This window comes from Pleurodeles waltl, chromosome 1_2 (assembly GCF_031143425.1).
Source record: "Pleurodeles waltl isolate 20211129_DDA chromosome 1_2, aPleWal1.hap1.20221129, whole genome shotgun sequence".
NCBI classification, from domain to species: domain Eukaryota; kingdom Metazoa; phylum Chordata; class Amphibia; order Caudata; family Salamandridae; genus Pleurodeles; species Pleurodeles waltl.
In genome coordinates this window covers 415360505-415383992 of record NC_090437.1, presented here as the reverse complement: position 1 = coordinate 415383992, position 23488 = coordinate 415360505, and the positions used below count along the sequence as shown (strand labels likewise).

The 23488-nt window shown below is 44.9% G+C and overlaps 1 protein-coding gene across 1 annotated transcript in view; it reads left to right on the top strand.

Moving 5' to 3' along the window:
* Positions 1-23488, top strand: part of LOC138300734 (protein NipSnap homolog 3B-like) — a 249951-nt gene that overhangs the window by 155289 nt on the left and 71174 nt on the right. The window contains exon 4 of the mRNA XM_069240447.1: positions 3231-3380. Coding sequence (XP_069096548.1) covers positions 3231-3380 — 150 coding nt within the window. The remainder of the gene's footprint in view (positions 1-3230; positions 3381-23488) is intronic.

The window sequence follows — 23488 nt, the reverse complement described above, 5'->3', positions numbered from 1 at the left end:
CCGAAAAATAAATCGCATTAATTCTGCCAATATCTAAATAAGGCCCTATGTGACATCCTGATAGAGTACACGGAGTGTGAAAGGAAAGCCTGTTTTTTTCTAACACACAACACAATTCACCTCTGAGAACAGAAAGCAGGGATGTGGTGCCTCATCGGCCTTGCTTACCGGTGCTGCTTTCTCAGGACAGAGGGCAGAGGGCCCAGTCTACCGGGCAGCATGACCCCACCGGCTGTTCGATCAAGGCAGTGCTCCTGCTTTTCATGGCCCGTGCACCAGGTGGTGTTGCACGTACCCCAGCCACATGTTACCCACCTATCAGCTCATACATCGGAGTGAGTGTCACTTCAGTGTAGCACCACCCACAGTGGCATGCCTGCAGCCAGCTGCCTGCACAGCCCTGAGGCCACCTGGTGACTGATCAAGGTTCAGAGAGCAGAACCAGCAACATGGTCTCTCCAAGAACTGGTGGGAACAAAGATAAAGGGCATCCATCCCCTTGGTGCCCATGTGGTTACTGTGGAGGCCTGCCACATCGTCAGTCTGTCTGACTGCCCTGCCTGAGGGACAAATTGTGCAGCCCGTGGCAAGCCACACCACTTTGCCAAAGGCTGCAGATCCAGCCAGTCCAGGAAAGGAAAAAAAGGTGGGCAATATTAACAATGTCGAGGTAGGAGCTGCAGACTTTGACCAAGATGAAGACATGGACGAAGTGGTCCACACTTTCTAGTGATAGACCATGTTGCACAGTCAGCTACCCAGACTTTAAAAGTCACTTTCAGAATAGAAGGAACAAATGTCATTGCCATCAGTGACACTAGAGCCTCCATTAATGTCAAGGTCAAAGACATCTACGTAACTCTGAAGCCAGTTCCACCTCTCACCCCTTCATGGATCAGAGTGTTTGTGTGAGGAAGCTGAACCCCCTGTCAATAGCAGGGCAACTCATCACCATGATATCTCACAACCATCGAGAAGCTGTCACCCGAGTCAATGTGGCAAATGCTGGGTCTGACATGCACTTGAGTGGCGGCATTGCAGAGATCTCAGCCTGATCCAGTTCTTCAGAGTACACAAAACTTCCATTGACCACCTTCTCCAGAAATTCCTAGAACTGTTCAACAGCATTGAATGTATCTGGGAGAAGCTAGTCCTCCTGCAAATCAACCATTCTGTCCAACTGGTGGCACTCGGGCATCAGCGTGTTGCCTTCCACCTCAAGCCAAAGGTGGAAGCAGGACTCCAGAAACTGGAGGAGGATCACCTAATCATAAGGTTGGTAAGCCCCAAGCCCTGGGTCTCATGCATAGTGAACACCTGGAAAGCAAAATAGCACAGTGAAGTCCTTCTGTGTTCTAACATATGCCTCCCTTACGCAGCCTTCAAATGGGAGCGACAGTTGACACTCACGATTGATAACATCATCGGGGAACTGAGCAGAGAGAGGTGGTCCTCTAAAATGGGCATGGACTCTGGATACAGCCTGATTCCTGTTATATTATGACCTTCTCTATTCATGTTGGCTTTGCCGCTACAAATGGCTGAACTTTTGGATATCCAGTGCCGCAGAGGTCTTTCAGAATGTGACAAGAGAAGTCTTGGCGGAACTAGACTCGATCATGAATGTCAGTGATAACATCCTGGTATATGCCAAATCCCCAGAAGAACACCACAGGAGACTGCAGCAAGTACTGACCCCCTTGAGGGAAAGTAGCCTCAACTTACATTACAGCACATGCAGGTTCAAGAGGACGGCGATCCGCTTCTTCTGAGGACGAACCAGCCCCCTCCTATGTGTCCAAAGTATGGAGCTTCTTGGGCATTGTCAATTACCCCGGGCGCTTTATCAAGATTTTGGCTACCTTAAGTCAACCAGCCCGAGGACTACCCAAAACAACCATGCAGTGGGCCTGGGGACACAATAAGGAGTATGTGTTCCAGCGCACAAATGTTGCTTGTTGACAGACACAACGCTCATATACTTCGACCCAGGAAAGAAGGCCCTCACAGTTGACGCCAGTCTGGTGTGTCTGGGTGCTGTTTTGTCACAGCAGCAAAAATGTAGGGATTGGGCCCCAGCGGTGTACACCAGTTGGGCACTAATGCCAAATAAACAACTGTACTCCCAAATTGAGAGAGATGCTATTGATGTGCACTGAGAGTGTTGCCATTTCCACCTCTATGTATATGGACCCCCATTCCAGGTCCACACGGATCACAAACCACAAATTCTACTATTTAAGGGCACCTCTGCACAACCCCTCTCCCGACACATTGAAAAATGGGTTCTTCAATTACAGATATACATGCTGCTCAAGTACTGGCCCAGTTCATCTACTCCAGCTGACTACTTATTCACCCACCCCACAACTGTGACAGCTGCAGAAGAAAAGGAAGCTGCAGAGACTGAGGAGTATGTGAAGTTAGTAGTAGGACGTTTTTGACCTTTGCCTGTATCATTAGAAGGCATCCAGAAAGCCATGAAGTGTGATGACTGTTTGCAAATGGATCTCAAAGCGATGACCACAGGGAAATGGGAAATCCTTAAGACTCAGTGGTCCAGATGCATGCCAGAGGCACATATGACACTACAGACACTCAACAACACTGGCCACAAGCTGGCTCAAGGAGTGGAATAATGTCTCCTCCAAGTATCATGAATTGTAATCCTGATGTTTGGTCCTCCGAATAGTGCAGCTGGTCCCTGCTATGCACTAGAGCACGGTGAAGACAGAGCAGACTCTGGAACAAAGTCAGGTTCCTCGGACTAGACAAAGTAGTTGAGGCAAGGCTGTGTATGGTGTCAGGCAACTGGGAGAGCAGAGCCCCTTGCACCCATCGCGGCCGAAGAAGGACCCTGCACGCCTTGGGCCATGTTGGGTGTGGCCTGTTAGAAAGTATCCCCGAGTCTGCGTCTGTACTTGTCTCTCCTTCCCCTGGGGTCCAAATGCAGATTGCAGCCTAGTGTCAGGTCGCAACAGCAATGGCAGCCAGTGGGTGGAGTAAGTGCACTATATGTAAAAGATACATAAAAATTCAGAGTTGCTGTAAAAGTCATATTTTATTGTTACTATGTAACTTTCAATATGTAACATCTAATATGTAGCTTTTGTGAATAACCTCTGTAGATTTAGGATTTCTAAAGATTGATTTTTTAAAAAGATTGAAGTTTGGGTTTTTGTGATGAATGCTGGTACTTAAGTTGGTACTTTCTAACTGTCTTTTTCCAGGAGTCTACGAATTGGTCAGCTTTCAGATGAAGCCAGGCGGACCTGCACTTTGGGGCGAGGCCTTTAAAGCATCCATTAATTCTCATGTCCGTACTGGATACACAAGGCTAATGGGTGTCTTCCACACAGAGTATGGATTGCTTAATAAAGGTAATGTTTGTGTGTGTATACCAATTACTGCTTCTGTTTACTCTCTCCTCTTTGGACAATGACACAGTGGACACAATTTAGAATTATTAGGCATATTTTACAATGTTGTAGGCAGAGTAATGTGACTTTAATTCAGTTTAATTTAGGAACGTACACTCCTACATATATACTGAGCAAAATTCCACAATTAGTCCATTGATTTTAGCCAGTTTTAATGTATTCGTATATACTTATTTCTTCAGCACTCCTCCCGTGCTCTCCAGTTTAAATATTTCCCCTTTCGATGTGTTTAAACATTAGCATAGCTTGTATCTGTATATGAACAGAACGGGAGCTCCTTCCCTTGGTCCTACATAGTGTACGTAGACCTGAGCTGCTGAAAATATTTACCTAGCACTGTCATAGAAACTCTGAAGTAAAAAAAAAACACAAATCAATAATAATCAAACGTATCAAGTTCTCTAGCTCTATTATTATATGGCCACTCTAATGGATAATTTCATAGTGTGAAAATAGCCAGAGATTACGCCATATTTCCACTTCTTTTTGAACATCTTTTTGATTTTCAGCAGCGTACATATCAGTACATTGGTTACAGATTTGGTCATTTTTAGTTCACATTCGTTGTTATTGCACAGCATTTTGTTAGCTTATGCTTCAAAGGACATGGCTTTATTCTGTCCCTTCTGCATTCACCTGATTCAGATTTTTCCTAATCCGCTCATATCCATACACGAGTAGAGCTGTTTAATTCTTCCACTTGTAAAATGATCTTGTGCAAACACCTATAAATGCTATGGTTGGTGGTAACCTAAATAAATGTGCAGTGCATACATTTTGTAATAACCAATCAAACATCAAAATATACTTTATGAAGCAGCTTTATTTCAGGCATCCGCAGCAATCATATATGTGACCAATCTGCCCCCCAATCATAAAGACAGTCTTTTATCCAAATGTTATGCAGGGGCAACAAAGGACCCTCCAATTCAAGCATGATGTTTCATAGAAGTGGTGCACATAGTTAGTGATGTGGGGCGCTGAGTGACTGTCCTGGTTACTGCGATCTTCTAAGGATCATGAGGTTAGTTTAAGGCAAGTGAGTTGTTAGGGAGGAGCAGTGGTTGTGGATAGTGAGGCAGCCTCTGCCCAACCAGAAATGGACTAGAGGTTAAGGGGAAGAGGGCAAGTAATATTCCTTGCACAAATCATTAACTACTTTAATGTTAAACCACGTAAAGGGCTCCTAAGTGTGGCTGGGAGCCAGAACAGTGTGGCAATAACAAACTGGGTGCAGTGGTCCCACTATTGTGACATTTCTAAACAACTCTTGTGCAATGTCTTCTGCATATGGGATAGCCCACACCTGCTGTGCCTACCTCGATGAACAGGATAGAGTCTTAGGGCAGTGTTAAGGAAGCCGAAGGCGCAAGGCCGCCTAGTCGTGCAGCACAGGCTGAGAGTGGTGGTAGGCAGCGTCTAGCCACCATGCTTAAGGGTGTGCGGTGTCAGGCAGATCACAGCAAGCCACTCAGGCCTACTTTATTTCCTGGCACTTACCAAATATCTGGTATCAATATGGGTGTAGACACCAGACTTGCAGAGGAGTTCAGCACCAAAACCTTCTCCTCTGGATATCTACTCAGAATGTGCACGTCGAATCCTCCTCTGAAGCATCTGTGGGCCTAGCCTCTCCCTGGATGCTTGAACATTTGCTGTTGAGGACGGGGTAGTGGAGGTGCCAGCCATGGTATTCTTTCTCACCAACTGTTGTCTGTCGCCGTAATGGGGGAGTCTGACAGAGACCTCTGTGCTGTCTTTATACTGCACCGCGACTTGAGCAGGCCCTTGCTTGTGAAGAACCTAGTAAATAATAAAATAATAATATGTTGATAGATGCTTGCTGATGGAAATGTGAAGGCATGTACCTGTCAGGATCAGGTTGCAGGCACTCATGAGAGAAAGTATGCCCATAGTTCCATTTGAGGATGCCTTTGTTTAGATCGATGTTTCAGAAGAAACAAGCCACATTCAGCTGCTGTATCATGTCTTGGGTGCATGAAGCAAGAGTCTCTCTATGGATTTCCAGATAAGGCTGTGTTATGTCCACACAGATTCTGATTTGCCCTCCCCTGTGTTTTTTGGGATCTGGACCATTCAGGAAAAGCCAAAAAACGGGCCCACGCAACAGTCAGATGATGACCTGTTGCAACGCATTATGTAATTTGGTCTGTAATCATTACTTTGTGTTACATAGGACTCTTAACGTAGTGTGACGTCACAGGTTTGTCACTTTTTCAATGTGCAGACCAATTTGTTATCTTTTCAGTTTTGTGAGGCCTAGAACAGGGTTCTCTGCATTCAGTTCTGTGCGAATCGCAATTAGGAAATCGCAAATTGAAATGTACGTACATTGTGACTGGCCAAATTGCGAGTCGGTAACAAGTTGCATTGCAATTTGCGAGTTCGCTAAATGCAATTTCCTAAATTGTGACTGGACTTGTTACCAAATCGCAAATAACGATTCAGAGATTCAGAGTTACAAAAAGCAATTCTGAGTCACAGATAGTGAGTCTGAGTAGTAAATTTCGACTGGGGCTGAAAACCAAGAAAAAAAAGAAATTCTAGTGATGGGTAATCACCCCTGAACCAGGAAGTGCCTCAGAGGAGTGTGGGAGGAGTCTAACTAGCACACAGAGCAGAGGCCAAATGACCTAAGAGGAACAACTGCAGCCATGGCCAGCAAAACAACAGGAAAGAGCACTGCAGGGAGAAAGAGGAAAAAATAATTTGCAGAGAAGGATTTAGAAATCCTCACAGAGGAGTGCTGTCTACACCATGATGTCTTATTTGGGAGGGCATCAATGACTGTGCCAGATTACCGAAAGAAGATCTGGCAGGATATACAGGCCAAGATCAATACTATTGGAATCAGCCACCAGTCCATAGAAGAAATACATAAGAGGTGGTATGTCCTCAGGTCACGGACCAAGGAGCAGGTGGTAGAGTGACTGAAGGAGTCTCTGGGAACTGATAGCAGCCCATCCACAGTACCACAACCAACTACAATTGACACCATGATGAAGCCCACACTCAAGCAGGAGGCTGTCATGGGTATCGGGGACCATGACAGTTCAGCAGCATTATCCTCAAAAGGTAAAAGTCGCATATTACCTTTTTTCTCATCTCAGGGCACAACTCCATGCACACATCCACAGAGTCCAACAGCATGATTCAGTGAGAACTACTCCAACTTACAATTCCAGGGCTAGTATAGTGCATTATGGGTAATGTAGTCCAGGAGTCCGCTCCGAAGTGAAATGTGACGTTATTGCGCTAAACATCATATAGGTGATTACAATGTATCTTGTATGTTCCACAGATCTCCCTCTGGTACATATTGAGGAACCCAGTGTGGAGGGACTGAACAATGCCAACATGACAGTAGAGGAACTGGTCCCCATAGAAAGAGAATACAGCCACACCCCACCCCACATTTGCACTGAGACAGTGTCAGCAGAGCCTACTGCCAGGGATGATGAGGACATCCCTCTGCCTCATAGTCCAATGACGGAGCCAACTGTGAGTTGCAGGGCGCTGGCACAAAAGGCATCAGGCGGCACAAGATGTTGGTGAAGATGATGACGCATCCAGTTGTTCCTTGGTTTAGAGGCATCCCTTCTACACAATCAACGCCTGCAAAATAAGCAGTTGCAGTTAATGAACAGGAACATGCATCACATGCAGCAGAGCTTTAGTGAGGGATTTAACAACATAGGGATACATATGGCCACCATGAATGAGAAGATAGTCATCCTTACCACTGCAATTCATGACTTATGTAATGAAATGGTGGCAGACTGTGCCCATCAGAGGCGTCATGAGCGCAGTACTGCTGCAAGACTGGAACACTTGGGTAGACCAATAGGCTGTTTGCCCATTTCAACTACATGCCTGCCAAGACACACTGCCACCCTTCAGGTGGAGTTGGAACATTTCACTGGTGATGTGGCCTGGGATCCTGGGTGCATAACCTCAAATGTTGAGGTGCTACAGACCTCCTAGGGAGCAAGAGGCTGTGGAGATACCCCTCAGGACAATGAGGAGATATCAGGCATCAGCAGCACTTTGGCCACTGATGCCCGTGCCCTGCGCTGTAGCAGCAACACATTTGGAGACACAGCAGGCACAGGGCATGGTGCTTGTAGCCGTAGGAGATTCTGATGCACGCATCTTTATACTTTGGCATGTACACATGAGCATAATGTGCCTGGTGATGTAACAAGCAATCCCTTTTTTTGTTTTTACTTGCCAGTTTGTACACATCGATCTTGTATTGGGATTGACAGAATATCCAGAGATTAAAGGATGTTTGGTTTTGATATCTTGGCTATGCGTAAATCATTTAAGGTAGTGCAGTGTTACTCATAACTTACCTTGCAAAGTAATGTGTTGCTATGTGATCCCGTCAACATCTCCCCTCCACTGCTATGCTGCCATCTCCAGGCTGCAGCAGAGGTGGCTCTTTCTCTTCATTCTCTGAATATGAGTCATCAATGTTGAGGTGTAGCCCACACCTGGTTGCAATGGTATGTAAGATGGCACAGGTTGCCACAATTTTGCAGGCTGTCTCTGGAGCATACAGGAGTGCACCTCCACTTTTGTGAATGGACCAGAATATTGTTTAGAACATGCTGAAGGTCCTTTCAATTACAGCTCTGGTGCGTCGATGTGCCATGTTGTAGCTCCTCTCATTATGGTCTGCAGGGATATGGCATGGGATCAGAATCCATGGCCTCAACACAAATGAACTGTCACCTGGTGGAAAACAATGCAAGTGTGAGCATGGCATGACCTGATTATGGACAGACACATATATGCAATTTAGGTTCCAGCTACACATCATCTGGTAAATATCCATCATCAAACTCCCCACGTTCCAGGTGTTGGTGCATTCTACTGTGCCTGAAGATGTATGCATCATAGTCCAATGTGTGATCCCTGGGTATTTTGCCACAATATCTGTGATGACATTAATGGCATCACATAAAACCTGGATGTTGAGTGAATGAGTACTGTTTTGATTGCAGAACACATACTGTAGATGAGCAGGAGGACACCCTATTACATGGGGGAAGTTGGCTATCCTGTAAAAGTCTAGTTTGGTGTTGTGTATTTCCTGTGCATTCCTGGGAAGGTAAATGTAGTTGTGCATATGTGAGACCATAGCATCTAGGAACCTTCTGAAGAAACGTGTTACGGCACTTTGTGACACCCCAACACCCCACCAGCGACAGTAATCACCTCCTGGTAGCTACCCCCGGGGCCAAAAGGTGCAGTGAGTACAAGACTTGTACATGCGTGGGGGTGGAGCTGTTCCGCAGGGTACAGCTTTCTAGCTGAGGTTTCAGCATCTCTATTAGCTCTAAGATTACTGTGTTACTCAGCTTGTATTTGTCATATATTTCCTCCTCTGTCTGTTGGAGGATTGAGAGCCTGCTTCTATAGATGCTCTCCTGTTTCCGCCTCCTTCTCTTTGCCGAGCAGCCAGGAATCGCCTTCTCAATTTAGTCACATAAGATGCAGCCATTGTGGGACAACATGATGCATTCTGGGGCTGTTTTTATAGTTTGAATCTACTTACCACCTGAATGGAATTGGTGCTAAATTGCACTAATTGCTAATTGTGGCGGTCTTGTACATAATTTTTGCGTGTCAAAAAAAGCAGTCGCAAAATTTACCGATTAACTATTTGGTTGCATTGCTTGTATGCTTACCGAATGGCATTTTTATGTAATGAAATGCCATTTGGTCGGTCGCAAATAGCATTGCGAACAAATTGCGAGTCGCTAAACGTACGTACATGTGACCCCTAATCCGAAGTGTCACTGGAAGAGGCATTTATATATTTAGAGTTTTTTACGTGCCATGTGTCTCCTTCCAGTTACTAATTTTGACAGATGAAAGAAATTAAGCTTACTGAGGTAAGGGGAGAATAGATTGTGGTCTGACAGTGCTAGAATCTGATATTCTTCAATAGCAAATCTGCAAACCCTGTTTAAAGGGCTGTATCAGCCAATTTAGATGCACACTTTGGGCCTGATTACAACCTCGGCGGGGGGATTACTTCGACACAAACCCCTCCGTTGTATTACAATTTCCATAGGATATAATAGAACATATAATACGACGGGCGGATTATCCGTCACATTTGAGATGGAGTAATCAGGCTCTCTGTTTCCTTCTGCCTGCCTTAATATTGTTGCCACCTTCAAGACTTCTGAGAGCTGGCACAACACATTGACTGCCATAACAATCTGAGGCAGTGAAAAGCTCTTCCTGAAGGGAGATGTTGTTATTGTAATACTGCACTCTAATAGGTCAGCCACACAATTTTACAACAATGCCCTCGTGAGCCTGTGACTATCATTACAATGCTGCAGTAGCAACTTTAGATCTGCACTTTGGGTCTTTTAGCCTACCTTCCTGCTTATCTTGTCTTTGGGGATTTTGGGTGCTGGCTCAATATGTTCACTGTTAGGAGAATGTAAGGTTGGTGGAAAGATCTTCTTGGCGAATGGTTAGTCCAAAAAGTCAGTCAATGAACATAGTGACTGCAGACCACAAAGTGAACCAGAACACGTTAAGAACTCAACCAAATTTGATTGGGTAATCCAGACTACCTGAGTAGAAATGAAGGGAGTTAGTCATAGTATTAATCCATAACTCTGTGAATTCAAATGTTTAGTTGAATAACGTTTGTAAAAAACAGTAGGCTAGTGAATGATTCTGATGTATCTGAGGGTTTATCGTTGAATCCCTTAGTAATTAGTAATTCATCTAATGACAAGGGGAAAAACCCTGAGGCTATCCAACCCAGAGACCCGTAGCAATACAAGTGATTTAATGAAACACCTGGGACTCAGTATGATCCTGTATGATCTGTGAGTCCTTACATTCACTTTGTAGTAAATCAGAGGTAACCGCTAGAGCAATAATTTGCCAATCAGATAACTGTAACCTCAAATTGACTAAGTATAACAAATTGCGCATTGTTTTGTGAACTGTAGTGCTGCATTCCATCAGGCTGACTGGGTGCAGATCTGGACCAAACTCCAGGCTGCGACATAAATGGTTATTTACTGAAACATGGATTGGAGTGATATTATCACCAGATTGCATGTTGACACCCAAAATTCTTACATCCAGCTTCTTAAAATAGGGGTGTTTTACTACTCCTTTTGTTCTGTCTATATGTCTCAGAACCAGAATTCATTAGTAAAAATCACAGTTGTTAACCATAGATTAAAGGGACATTTGAAAGCATTGCCATGTAGATGCCAGGGTTTAACTCGTAGCCTGAAATAATGACTTTTTTTTAATATGATAGTCGTGCTATTTCCGAGATAATAATGTGTTCTCAACCAGAATAAATCCAATTATATGAAATGGAATTTTAGTTGACACAAGCTTAGCCATAGTTCACCCACTTTGTGCAGGGCAATTGTTCAATCTTAGAAAACCCACCACGGACTACAGTATTTGTTTAGAAATAAATTATACAGCCATATTTGTAAAAATGTAAAATGGTGATTTGACGTACTTTAAGTTATGTGCCAGACACCCTTAAAGTACAGTTCTGCAGCTGCTGATCACAGTCTTGTAGTAACTCCTTTTCTCCATTATAAAGCTCACATTAACTTGAAGACGAACTAGTTAGGAACATGGGGTATACTGCTGAAGTTGCCTCACTCTGAGTGGAAATCCACGAGGCAACGGCTATTTGAGTGTGATCAATCAAAATCAACGCAGAACCCAGGTTCAAGGTATTCATATATACATACACTCCAGACAGGCTACCTTATAAACATTTTGTCTTGATGCACAAATAAACCGTGATGTCCTGTGTTTGTGATCACCATTTTAGAATTTAAAAGTTCCTGGAGAGTAATTGCCATACAGAATCATGTCCTTGATTTTGAAACAGTCAACTGTATAATCTGCATTAGTCATGGATTGCTAGATTTGCACAACAATATTTGTTCCTAGTCTTTACTGAAAACACAGCCCCCACGTCCGTCTCTTCACTGCTCTACTCAGTGTCACTGTACTCACTCCACAGGTGCTTTCCTAGTCCACTATGTGGTGAAGCTCTGATCCCTCCACTTTAGCAATACTTGCCTCATTGACTGTTAGTGTGGTCTTTCCCTGCATTGTTCTGCATTGCTGCCCCCTGGGGCCTGCATTTCTTTTCCATGCGATCAGTTTGCTGGTGATGCAGGTGGCGGCTCACCTCTCCAGCCTGACTGAAACCACCCAGCATGTGCAACTTCTTTCCCGCCACATCTGTTGTCTCATGCTTCTGGGGGCCACACACCCACCTTTCGAGGCATCACAGTAACCGCCCTTTCAACGTTGTTGCTTCTGCCGTCCAGAGTCACGACCATTTGACCCAAGGATCACGTTTCTCACACACAGGCAGACCATCCATTATTAGCTTTTCTTTTCCATTACCTCCAAGGGTTAGGTGTCCTCCTGTCAATGAGTTGTTTATTGAGTCTTTGCCACTTGGATTGCGATGCAACACTTTCTGTCCTTCCGCTGGCAAGAACAGCAGCCTGCACATGCGCAGCAATCTTCGCCAGATTTGGGGTTGCCCAGGCACCTACTCCACCTCCACTATGGACTTGCACCATCCCACTGTAAGCAGGAGTCCCAGAATGAGTGATAGAGCCTGTGTCTCAATGGGCTGCCATCTTGACTCCGCCTACCTAATCTTGTAGGAAGGACCATAAAGCTATCTGTTGCTCTATGTTTTCCAGTGAAGTTGTCAAATTAGCTGCCTAAATAAGTTTTAGAGTGCTAATACAAAGAGGCTTGGTAAAGTACATCTATTGCAGATTAAACCTTTATAGATTGCAAATCTGGTAAACTGTGCCATTCACATCTAGAACTTGAGTTTATTAGTCATTAGGTCATAAATTCATTAGGTGACTTACAATAGACTGATTTTGTTTTACCAGTGTACTGAGAGTAATATTCGTGATTTTTCGGCCTGGGTAATCTAGTTAATAGCTTAGTGTTACTGTATTCATTTTAATATTGTGTGCTTCTAGTTAAATTTATTTTAATCTGTCTCGTCAATGCTTAACTGTTATTATTACATTATGATTTCAATCATACAAAATAAACTTATGATGATACTTGCAAATTCTTTGGTCTGTTGATGCTAACAGCAAGGGCCAAATAATATGTTAATGGTCATCCATAATGTACACAAAGTAGTAAACACCCAGGATAATTGTTCCCCACTGCTGGACACATTGAACATTTGGCTTGCATGCTGCATTCTTAGAGTCGAGATCTGAAAACCGTGAATAAACAGGCAGCACTCTCACAGCTGACTACTCACATGGAAAGAAGGAAATTTTAGTTCCGGTAAAATGTGATGAAAATGAGACCCTAGAGTCTAATTCAATTGTACTTATCAGGTGTGGTGAAGAACCTGCTTAGGACAAAAACATCTGATATGATGTCACTCCACCAGAAAACTAAGTAGCGGAAGTGGAACTTTGCTCTCAACGTCGCGTAGCTGACAGCCGCCAAGCACCACATCCTGCGGCCCGCGGCACACCCGGCCCTCAGGCCCCAAGGCCCCCGGCTGCCAAGCCAAGCACCTCATCCCACGGCCAGCGGCACCCGGCCCTCAGGCCCCTCAGCCCCCGGCCATCAAGCCAAGCACCACCTCCCGCGGCCAGCGGCAACACCTGGGCGCTGGGGGAGCTTCTATGCGCTGGGCTGAAGGGGGGTTGGCGAGGGGCTGGCTTTAGTATTTAGTATTCGCTCCTGTATCGGCGATTGCCGCTTTTGCCACTTCAGTTCAGGGAGCTGGCCTGTGGTCCCTCTGCGGCTTGCGCTGGGAATCAGGCGTCAGGCTTCGGGAGTTAGATCCCAGGAGCCTGGTGCCTGGTGAGGAGGATTAGCCAGAGACTGTGCACTGTTGGTTACTGTCCATTGTCTATTGCTGCCTGTTGCTGCTGTCAGCCTCAACCACAGCCCACAGCCCCTCAGGGGCTGCCATTTGGGCCCTTCTTTGGACTTGTGGACTTGCCAATAGTGGCCGGTGGAAAGCAGCCCTCAGCCCAGACAGCCACCTGGGCATTGGGCTCCTCAGTCTCCAGTGCCCTTTGTGACCTCCCTTCCACCATCCTTGGTCCAGGTCACTTAGGGGCCACACAGGGGTGCTAGTGCATTCCCTCAATAGGTGACCTGGTGCGGGTATCCTGGTCCGGTAAAGGAGAGGCAGCGACGACCTCAGCAATCATTGTGGAGGGGCGATAATAACCCACACGCCTTTATCTACACAAATCCGTATGGAAACCACGGAGGCAACAAGCAAGTCCAGGTAGGAGCTGTGGTAATGACTGGAGTCTGGGAGTAGGTGCAGGCACGCTCATTGTACCTTAGGTGTGCTTGCCAGTATACAGCTATATCCACAGTTTTCCGGTAATCAAGAGGCTAAGAGTATTCGGGAGCGTGGGAAGGGTGAAATAAGCATGCTCGTGCCCCCCCACCCCCTTGGACTGTGGAAGTATTAATCAAGTAATGTAGTGGAAAGCCAGATTAAGAGTCAAGCACTGCAATAAGCGACAGCAAGCAGTAGTGGATGTGGCGGCGCTTAGTCTCTTCCCATTGGTGGATCTGAACACTTGCCTGTGCTCTCATTGGACACAGATATAGCCCAACTCTTCAAGTAAGAGAGTTAGAGTATCTAGAGACTTGAAAAGGGAAAATAAAAGAAAGAAGAAAGCGTGCTAGTGCCCCCCATTGGTCTGAGGAAAACTGTGTTGAACAAGGTGGAATGACAGTAAGTGCAGGGGGTGTGGTGGTGCCTAGTACTTCTTTGCCTGAGGCGACTGAACTTCACCTTGGCAACTGTCAGAAAACAGCACTACACACCACATTGTACATCACACCCAGAACTCCTATAAGGCTCAAAATAACCATCATCAGTATTCTATTGCAATTAGCCTCAGGAGCTCTAAGCCAACATTAGATTAGGCCTAGGCTCAGGCGCTAGGCTTGGAGGTAGTGTGGCGCTAAGCAATTACACCTTTACCTTAAGCATTGGCAACAAGCGCCCCCGATTTTGGCTTGCGCCTATCCTGTGAGGACATCAGATGACAATAAAACGAGCCTTAAAACAGCATAAATAGTAAAAAGAGAGCAAATGCTGCAGACGAAGTGGGCAAAACTGTTAAAGGAGGTCAAACCCAAGGGCCCAAAAGCACAGAGGGTCCATAGGACTTTTGGTGATAATTGGAAACTGGCACATGGATTTTTTCTTGGATACAAGAAACATAGTAAACCAAAGCAGCAGAGGAAATCACTCAGGGTAAGACGTCCCCCAAGGCGCTGGGCCCGAGTATTAATCGTAATATGGGAAAAAAGCAACAAAAAAATCTCTGGTGCCACGACAACCCCCCTAGCCCGACTGATCCATGCCCAAGAGGCCCAATGTTGCGGGTGAAGGAGTCTTTAGTACCAGTGAATTCCACAGAGCCTATAGCTCCCATAGTTCTGGCCAGCCGCAAGGGATGATCCAGGCATTGCAGGGGAAACAGTGGTTTTCATCTCCCACAAGGGGACACAAGGTTTATGGTCCGATACAGGAAGCAAGACAACGCAACTAGAACAAGTACAAAATGAGCCCTGTGGCATTGTAGGGACAGACAGCAGTCTGGATGCCTCACTCATTGGGGAACCATAACAAGAACCAGCAGCATGATATCCATGGAACTATCATTGGCAATAATATCAGTACACTTCAAGCCCACAAACACTTCAAGCGAAAGTAAAGAGCCTATCACCGAAGACAGGATTGCCATGCAGTGGGTTGGATTCTCATGTAAGGGATAGCCGTTGGCAGTCATCTGTTGAGACTCATTATATTGCATCAACCCAATCGGTGGCCCGGCTGGCTCAAGAACCAACAGGTACTTGCTGGTCTGCATCTGAATAGGTCTCATACAGCTCATTGACTTAGGAAGGGTTGCGACTGCAAGACCCTTGCCCCAACGAACGTGAAGAGGATTATCCCGGGGAAAAAATAAAAGGAAATCATGTACCCAATGTGGATCAAGAGGCAGGGGTAGCACTGACTGCATTCTAACCATTATCAATAACTCTTTGCTGGCGGCAGTTAAGGTGCTGACATTGGCAATCCCATAAAATGGAGATTCAATTAGATTTAATCCATATGATGGTTCAGAATGTGCTTCTGATAGATAATAAATTGAATGCGCTAATGGGGAAGTTAGAAGGGTGGGACCAGTGCGGCCCAATGGGGAAGGGAGAGGATGGGAGTCACACGGATGCAATTCTGGATAAACACTGCCAGAGCTGTTAGCATGTTTAATTCAGTCTTGCAGATCTGCGGGGGCCACAGAAAAGGAAAAAGCAACTAGCTGTATGTCACTTGGAGGCAAAAAGCAGGACGCTCATAAAGGGAGTCCCCCTGCATCCAAGCCTCAGGGGTCGGCTAGTATGGAGCATAATGTGAGAATTGACCACCTCCCTGCGGCGCCCCGCTATCTCCCGTAATCATTGTGAGGAAAAAAAGTCCTGAGCTGTTAAATCTGGAGAAAGCTGCAGACCAGCTGCAAAAACCTTCGCCTCTCATGGTGTTTCCACCTCACCCTTCCACTACTGTGGAAAAACAATAGCTTAGAAGAGCTGACCTCACAGATAGGTCCGAAAGTGTCCCAAAATGAGTCTCCCCTGATGGTGTTGCAACTTTCCCCCACAATTACTGTAGGGAAAAGTCGACAAGAAGGGAAAACTGTGAAGCCAGAGTTGAACAAGCTGCATAAGTTGAGCATGGGGTATGGTCAACAGCCATTGTTGTCTAGAAGACAGAAGAAGAGATTGAAAAAAAACACGTAAATTCACAAAAAAAAACCTTAGATGGAATCTGACTGAGAGACCACTCAACGAAACTAGCAACCCTGCAGATACATTGGCACCTTACCCCATTTTTATGCAGAGATCAGTAGTCACCTCCACACTGAGCGCTCGCCCTGTAGACAAAGCTTTCTAATCTAATATCAAGTTTAAACCCCAAATCAATGACAATAAGGTTGTTTCATCTAACAAAGAAATCTATAATACCCCACTTATCAGCTCTGGGATGGGTGTCTCTAACACAGCACTTAGTCAAATACCACCTATAGTAGGCGCTAGGTCTGTTAGAATTTCAGTCCCAGGGCTAACAAAGGGGGCTTCACTAGCTGGAGGGGAGCTGTCTGTGATGGGAAAAGAATCTACAGGGGAGTACGGAAATATCACAGTGCCTTACCTTTTGGGCATGAAGGGTGGGAGCCGCATTATTGAAGGAAATCTAGATAGAGAGTTAAATAATATGCCATGTGTCTCTAACAGGGCCGCAGGTCTGAATAAACAAAGTAATAGTGACAATGCAACCGACCAGCATCTGAGGTTTGTAGACACCACCTCTGTACCACATGGGGCCATGGGACCAGTTGAGAGGGGGTCTCAATCAACAGGAAGTTTAAGGCCAGGCCAGGAGGGAGTCTGGAGTAGTGAGAACAGATGTCAAATTTGTCTAGAATCAGATTATGAATACACTAGGGTATTAAATATAAAGCCTGCAACCTATCAAGAACATACGGATCTGTCGACCATCATTTTTACTCCATTATATGCCACTCATGAGTCATGGGATATTCTCAATAGATCAAATATCCTATGATTACTACATCATACATCGGCATTTGCAAACTGAATGTCAGACGATTTAATAGAGGTAAACTTTAGCACTCTCACATAGATTAGTGAGATTGAGTCAACATTGACCACATGGTCGGCACAAAGTAATATTGATAGAATCTTTGAATATGAAGGCCTCTTAGAAAATTGAGGCATACTAATTAGCTAGGAAGTCAGTGATTGGTACCCACGAGCCTCATCCGCTGGAAATCAAGCCCCATCTCTGGCGAGAGAAAATCTCAATGTATTGAGAGGTACCTCAGTTATGAATCCACTATTCTCAGGGAAAAAAATAACCATACATCTGATAAGGGAAACTGGTGATCCCAACCAGGATGGGCCTAAGAATATAGGTAGGGCTGAATCTGGTGGGCTAAATGAGTGCCATGATACTTTGAGGGGGCAAGGATGTCCTGCAGCCCTGCAGCACAGTCTACCAAAATGAAGAAGTGCATTTAGCTCTGTACGCATTTCCAAAAAATCTGAATTTAATCCAATTAAAATAATTAGCTGGAATGTGGCTGGCCTGTCTTCATTACTAACCGGCGCTGGCTTTAAGACCTTTGCAAATGAGGCAGACATAATGTGCACTCAAGAAACATGGTCGGGAGAACCGCTGGCTATAGAGGGCTTCATAACATTTCACTCCCCTGCTTATAAAAAAAATGTGTTTGGTAAACGTATTGGAGGCCTTGCTATAAATGTTAAGTTAGATCTGGCCACTAAACTAGTAATGTGGGAGAAATCTACTAGTAACATTCTACTGTTAACAATACATGGCTTAGCCTTATGTAAAAAAAAAACACTCCGGTCAAAGTGATAAACTTATATATTAACCCCTATCAAGGTAAGAAATTGATGATGGCCAAATCTACACTAGCCCTACCGAAAGAGTGTGTCCATGATCATCCAGGCCATGAGTATGTGTTGGCAGGGGACTTTAATACTCGCCAGCTTGGACAGGAAGGGGGTCACTTTCGAGATCCCGTACGACTGGCCTTTGAAGCTTTTTTTAATGAATATGACATAAAAACAACTGATCTTAGCAATATAGCAGTGGGCACATGCATTCCTACTTTTAGAGACATATCCACAATAGATTATATCTTTCTAAGACCAGCACTCCTGAGCCAGTGCCTAAGCCACGAGGTGACTTACAGATCTGAAAGTGACCACAACCCAGTGGTAATAAAAGTTGATCTAGGGGCTACGAGACATGATTTGTTTAAAGCAAGTGGTTGTCAACTCGCAGAAGGCCCCACTATAAAACACATTAAATGGTCTGCTCCCTGTAAAACAAAATATGAGGCATGGAAGAAGGCAAATGGTCCAATAAATGTTCATCAAGGGGTTGGTCAAATAATAGATCAATGGGGACTGGTGCTTAAAAAACTTCAAGTTCACCCCTGCAATAGAGTGCTGCCTGGTCAAACTGGGGGTAAACAGAACAGGGTGTTTAAGCAGCTAGTACCCAAGGAATGGTCACAGCATAAAAAGAGATATCAGCAGGCAGAAAGGAGTTACAAGAGGCTCAAAACTCCGGACTCAGATGCACTTAGGAAGTCGGCACAGAAAGATTATAAAAAAGCATTATGGATGTTGAACACCAAAGAGACGGAAGAACGCTGGAAACATCTGGTAACATTACTTCCATCCACCAAAAGTAGAGAATTTTGGGACTTCATTAGCACATTGCTTTACGATTCTGAAACAAACACTAACGTGATCTCGGCCAGCGACTAGGAAAGGCATGTCGGAAATCTGTATGTAGACATAAAATACGAAGGGGATCAAGCCCACAGCACTGGTCCCAGTGAATTGGATGTATTAGACGACAAAATTGGCCCCATCACCATTAAAACTGTGCAAACTATCCTTGGCAAATTGAAGTGGGATGGGGCCGCTGGACCCAATGGCCTACCAGGGAGCATTTTCAGAGACGACCAAGCTTACTGGGACGCACCCCTGACTGCTTTATTCAATGACTGCTTATACTTTTCGGTGGTTCCGGCGGCATGGAAGGGACCGATAGTTCAACCTATCTATATAAAAGGGGACATTACTTGTCCTGAAAACTATAGGCTGATAGCCTTATTGGATGTAGACGGTAAAGCATAGGCAAGGGTTTTATTACAAGAGCTGGAAGAATGGATCTCAGCAAATGGCATAATTCCACCTTACCAAACAGGTTTTAGACCTAGTTCATCCATGTTAGATCATGTCCTGGCACTTTCATATCTTGGACAACAAGCACTAAAACCAACGTCTCCACTGCTTTTTGCATGCTTTATTGACTATAGTGCGGCTTTCGACGGGGTGGTGCGGCACATCCTGTGGAAGAAACTAGCGTCCTGGGGGATTCCAAGGAAATTGTTAGCTTCAATAATTGCCCTATACTCGGACACTGGATGAGGATAAAAATCACACGTGACAAGGAAGATTCTCACCAACAAAGGCCTAAAACAGGGCTGCGTCATAGCGCCCACTCTCTTTAATTTATATACAGCTGACCTGGGTTCTGAGCTGCTCAGAGGAAATACGTTTCCTCCGAGGCTTGGGCAATCAGTGCTTCCCATAATACAATATGCGGACGACATGGTTTTGCTTGCCCGAACCCGGATCGGGCTCACAAGGGGCCTTGACATACTGCATGACTACAATGAAAGAAATGCTTTAAAAGCGAATGCAGAAAAAACTAAAGTTCTGGTTTTTAGCCGTCAGTCGAAAAACTTGTATAGAAGATGGAAACTCGATCCTCTAAGTATAGAGCTGGAAGATAAATATCACTTCTTGGGGGTCTGGCTATCAAATACAGGGAGAATAACACATCAGGTGGCGGCATTGACCTCTAAAGCAGTAACAATTCCCTCGTATGAGCAAAACTCCATCAATGGCTAAAGGCACCCACATTCGAACCCTTAGGGAGGGTGATAAGAGCAAAACTACTACCCTCAATTACTTATAGGCACTTGGCTTTTCTGGGCAAATGGACAGTCACTCTAGAGAATGCCCAGATGAGAGCCTATAAAAGGATCCTTAAGATCCCCAGATCAACAAGGCATGCAGGGATATGTTTGGAACTAGATATAATATGCATGGACTTGTGCAAAATAGATATGATAAAGTTTTACCAAAGTGTCAGCAGGACAGAGGATTGTAGCCTTAGGGGGGCTTTTAAAAGTAATTTTCAAAAATAAAACAAGCATTTGGGCCATCTGTCTAACAAAGGCTGAGGAACAGTTCAATCTGGCCCCTTCCTATTCCACAGATCCTGCCATCACGAAAGCGTTTTTTGAAGAAAAAACTGAAAGGCTTGGTGTGCAATCTTCAAGAACCAAAGATATCTTAACAGTTAGGGATATCTGTGGAGCTGATGGTCTGGATGAATCGTATGCATCCACCAAAGGCCAGCCCTACCTAAAAGCCCCGCTAGGAGACTGAGCGTTCCAGAACATCCTCCAGATGCGCCTCCTAACCTTACCTGCCTGGGAATATCGATGGAAGTGGAAAACTGCACAAGGACACATGCATTAATGCTTGTTGTGTAAATACCGCACAGAATCAATAAAACATGTTGTCTGTTGTTGCCCCTGTCTGGCGTCTGAACAGCGCCGCCTGTTAAAATCTCTGTTCTTGAATCCTGGGGTGAGAAGATGCAAAGAAGCCCTAAGCCTTTTTTTTACTGTAGTAGTCCCCATGGAACTAGCCCGTTTTGGAAAATTCTTTCATAAGCTGTGTTCAGCCTTACATCAGACAAGGAGCCAAATCAGCAAGGGTACCTGTGGAGGGCAGGGGGCCCTCAAAGAAACGGCTTTGACTAGATGGCTCCTGCTGCCCAAGCCATCCCCCCTGTCACCTAATGGTCTTGGATATTGGAAACGGGTCTGGGTCAACAGGCGAACAATTGGTTGGTGTTGGCAGAAGGTTGTATTATGGGTATTTACTTGTGTAACAGCTTTTGGTTAACATCTGGGGTCCCAAGGTTGGGGCAATTTTGTGGGCATTATAGTACTTTATAGTATTTTATAGAAGGTGCTATGATTAGGCATCAGTTTTGGCATCAGGAGGGCATTTCTTGCTGTTTATTTTATATATATATATTTGTATTTTAATATGTTGTAATGATTTTAATTAATCAGGCAATCAAGATTCATTGATTCAACTGAATAGTGAAAAATGGAAATGGTCACCCATTTAGTAAAGGAGAACAAAAAAGCACAAGAGTAACAGAACTATTCACTCTTTTTTTAAAATAAAGTATCACCTATTTCTCACATGGTTAAGAAATGAAATGGGCCATTTTGCTATAAATAGCAAATTTTTTCTTTCCTTATTCACAAGCTGTATGTGATGCAGATTCCCCATGCGATGGATGTCTGCACTCAACAACCATTGCTTGATGTAAATGGATACCAGACGTCCAAGAGAGGTTATCTTTAACTGGGTTAGGAAGCATAAATCATCCAAGGGAGAGTAAACACAGACAGTGGAACCCTACAGCTATATATTCTGTATTTCGAAAATCCAACAGTGGGTATAAACACACATCAATGAATACTAAATCAAGTGAGCATATACGGAGTACAAAGCCAAGCAGCAATTACAGACCCAATATGGACAGCCCTGTCTGGCAGAGCACATGTGGAATCCAAGTCAGCTAAAGCCTAATACTGTGACGCAGACCACGTCATTCTCAAGATAAGAGTACAGGACCAAGGAACCCTACTTGCCTTGCAGAGTATCTTATACCAGCTGAGAAATGCACCCACACCCTTCAGTAATTCCACCATTGTGTCTCAGTGGGTAAGAGGTTTGCTTAAGATTCAGGGGGATTTTGGAGGGTGACACTCACCTCTGCCAGATCCCACTAACCATGCTCATCATAGAAATGGCACCTAATCTGAGTCATCTCCTTCAGACTTAGAATCACAGAAGGTGTCCTCATGGCCTCCATTTTGTTATCTTGGTTGTGAGAAAAGGCCTCTTTTTGACATGGTTAGCCCCCACTTTTTTCCTGATGTATGATGTAGCCTAAACATTGTAGTTCCCAGGGCCCCTGCTAACCAGGTTCCCTGGGCCAGAGCTCTTTCCCTAAAAATGTTGTGATGCATTGGCACAATTGAATACACCTTTAGCTACCACTATAAGTCCTTAGTAAAAGGTGCTTAGGTACCCAGGGCATGGGGTACTAAGGGTAGGCCCCTGAGGACAGCAACACTGATTGTGCCACCCTCCAGAGCTACGCATTCAGATGCACGCAGCACTGTCATTGCAGGCTGAGTGTCCTGGAGCACACCTAAAACCCAAACTCGACATGGCACACTGCCTGTGCGCCCTGTCCACCATACACTGCGTACACTATGGGTAAGACACCCCTCTGGCAGGCCTTCGAGCCCTAAGACAGGGTGCACTATATTATTTGTGAGGGCATAGCTGCATGATGGCCACTATAAACCCTGGGTTGTTTGGTAGCAAACAACTCAGAATGATAAGTCTAAACTGGTACCAGTATTGAATTTATCTCTAAATGTACCCAGAGGTCACCTTAGAGGTGCCCCCTGCAAAAGCTAACTACCCTGGCATGGTTGCTGTAGGAAGTTGGCTCTGTATGTGCTATTTCAAAGTAAGGAATAGCATGCACAGAGTCCAAGGGTTCCCCTTAGAGGTAAAATAGTGGTAAAAATAGATAATACTAATGCTCTATTTTGTGGTAGTGTGGTCGAGCAGTAGGCTTATCCAAGGAGTAGTGTTAAGCATTTGTTGTACATACACATAGACAATAAATGAGGTACACACACTCAGAGACAAATCCAGTCAATAGGTTTTGTTATAGAAAAATATATTTTCTTAGTTTATTTTAAGAACCACAGGTTCAAATTTAACATGTAATATCTTGTTTGAAAGGTATTGCAGGTAAGTACATTAGGAACTTTGAATCATTTCAATTGCATGTATACTTTTCAAGTTATTCACAAATAGCTATTTTAAAAGCGGACACAGTGCAATTTTCACAGTTCCTGGGGGAGATAAGTTTTTGTTAGTTTTACCAGGTAAGTATGACACTTACAGGGTTCAGTTCTTGGTCCAAGGTAGCCCACCGTTGGGGGTTCAGACCAACCCCAAAGTTACCACACCAGCAGCTCAGGGCCGGTCAGGTGCAGAGTTCAAAGTGGTGCCCAAAACGCATAGGCTATAATGGAGAGAAGGGGGTGCCCCGGTTCCGGTCTGCTTGCAGGTAAGTACCCGCGTCTTCGGAGGGCAGACCAGGGGGGTTTTGTAGGGCACCGGGGGGGACACAAGCCCACACAGAAATTTCACCC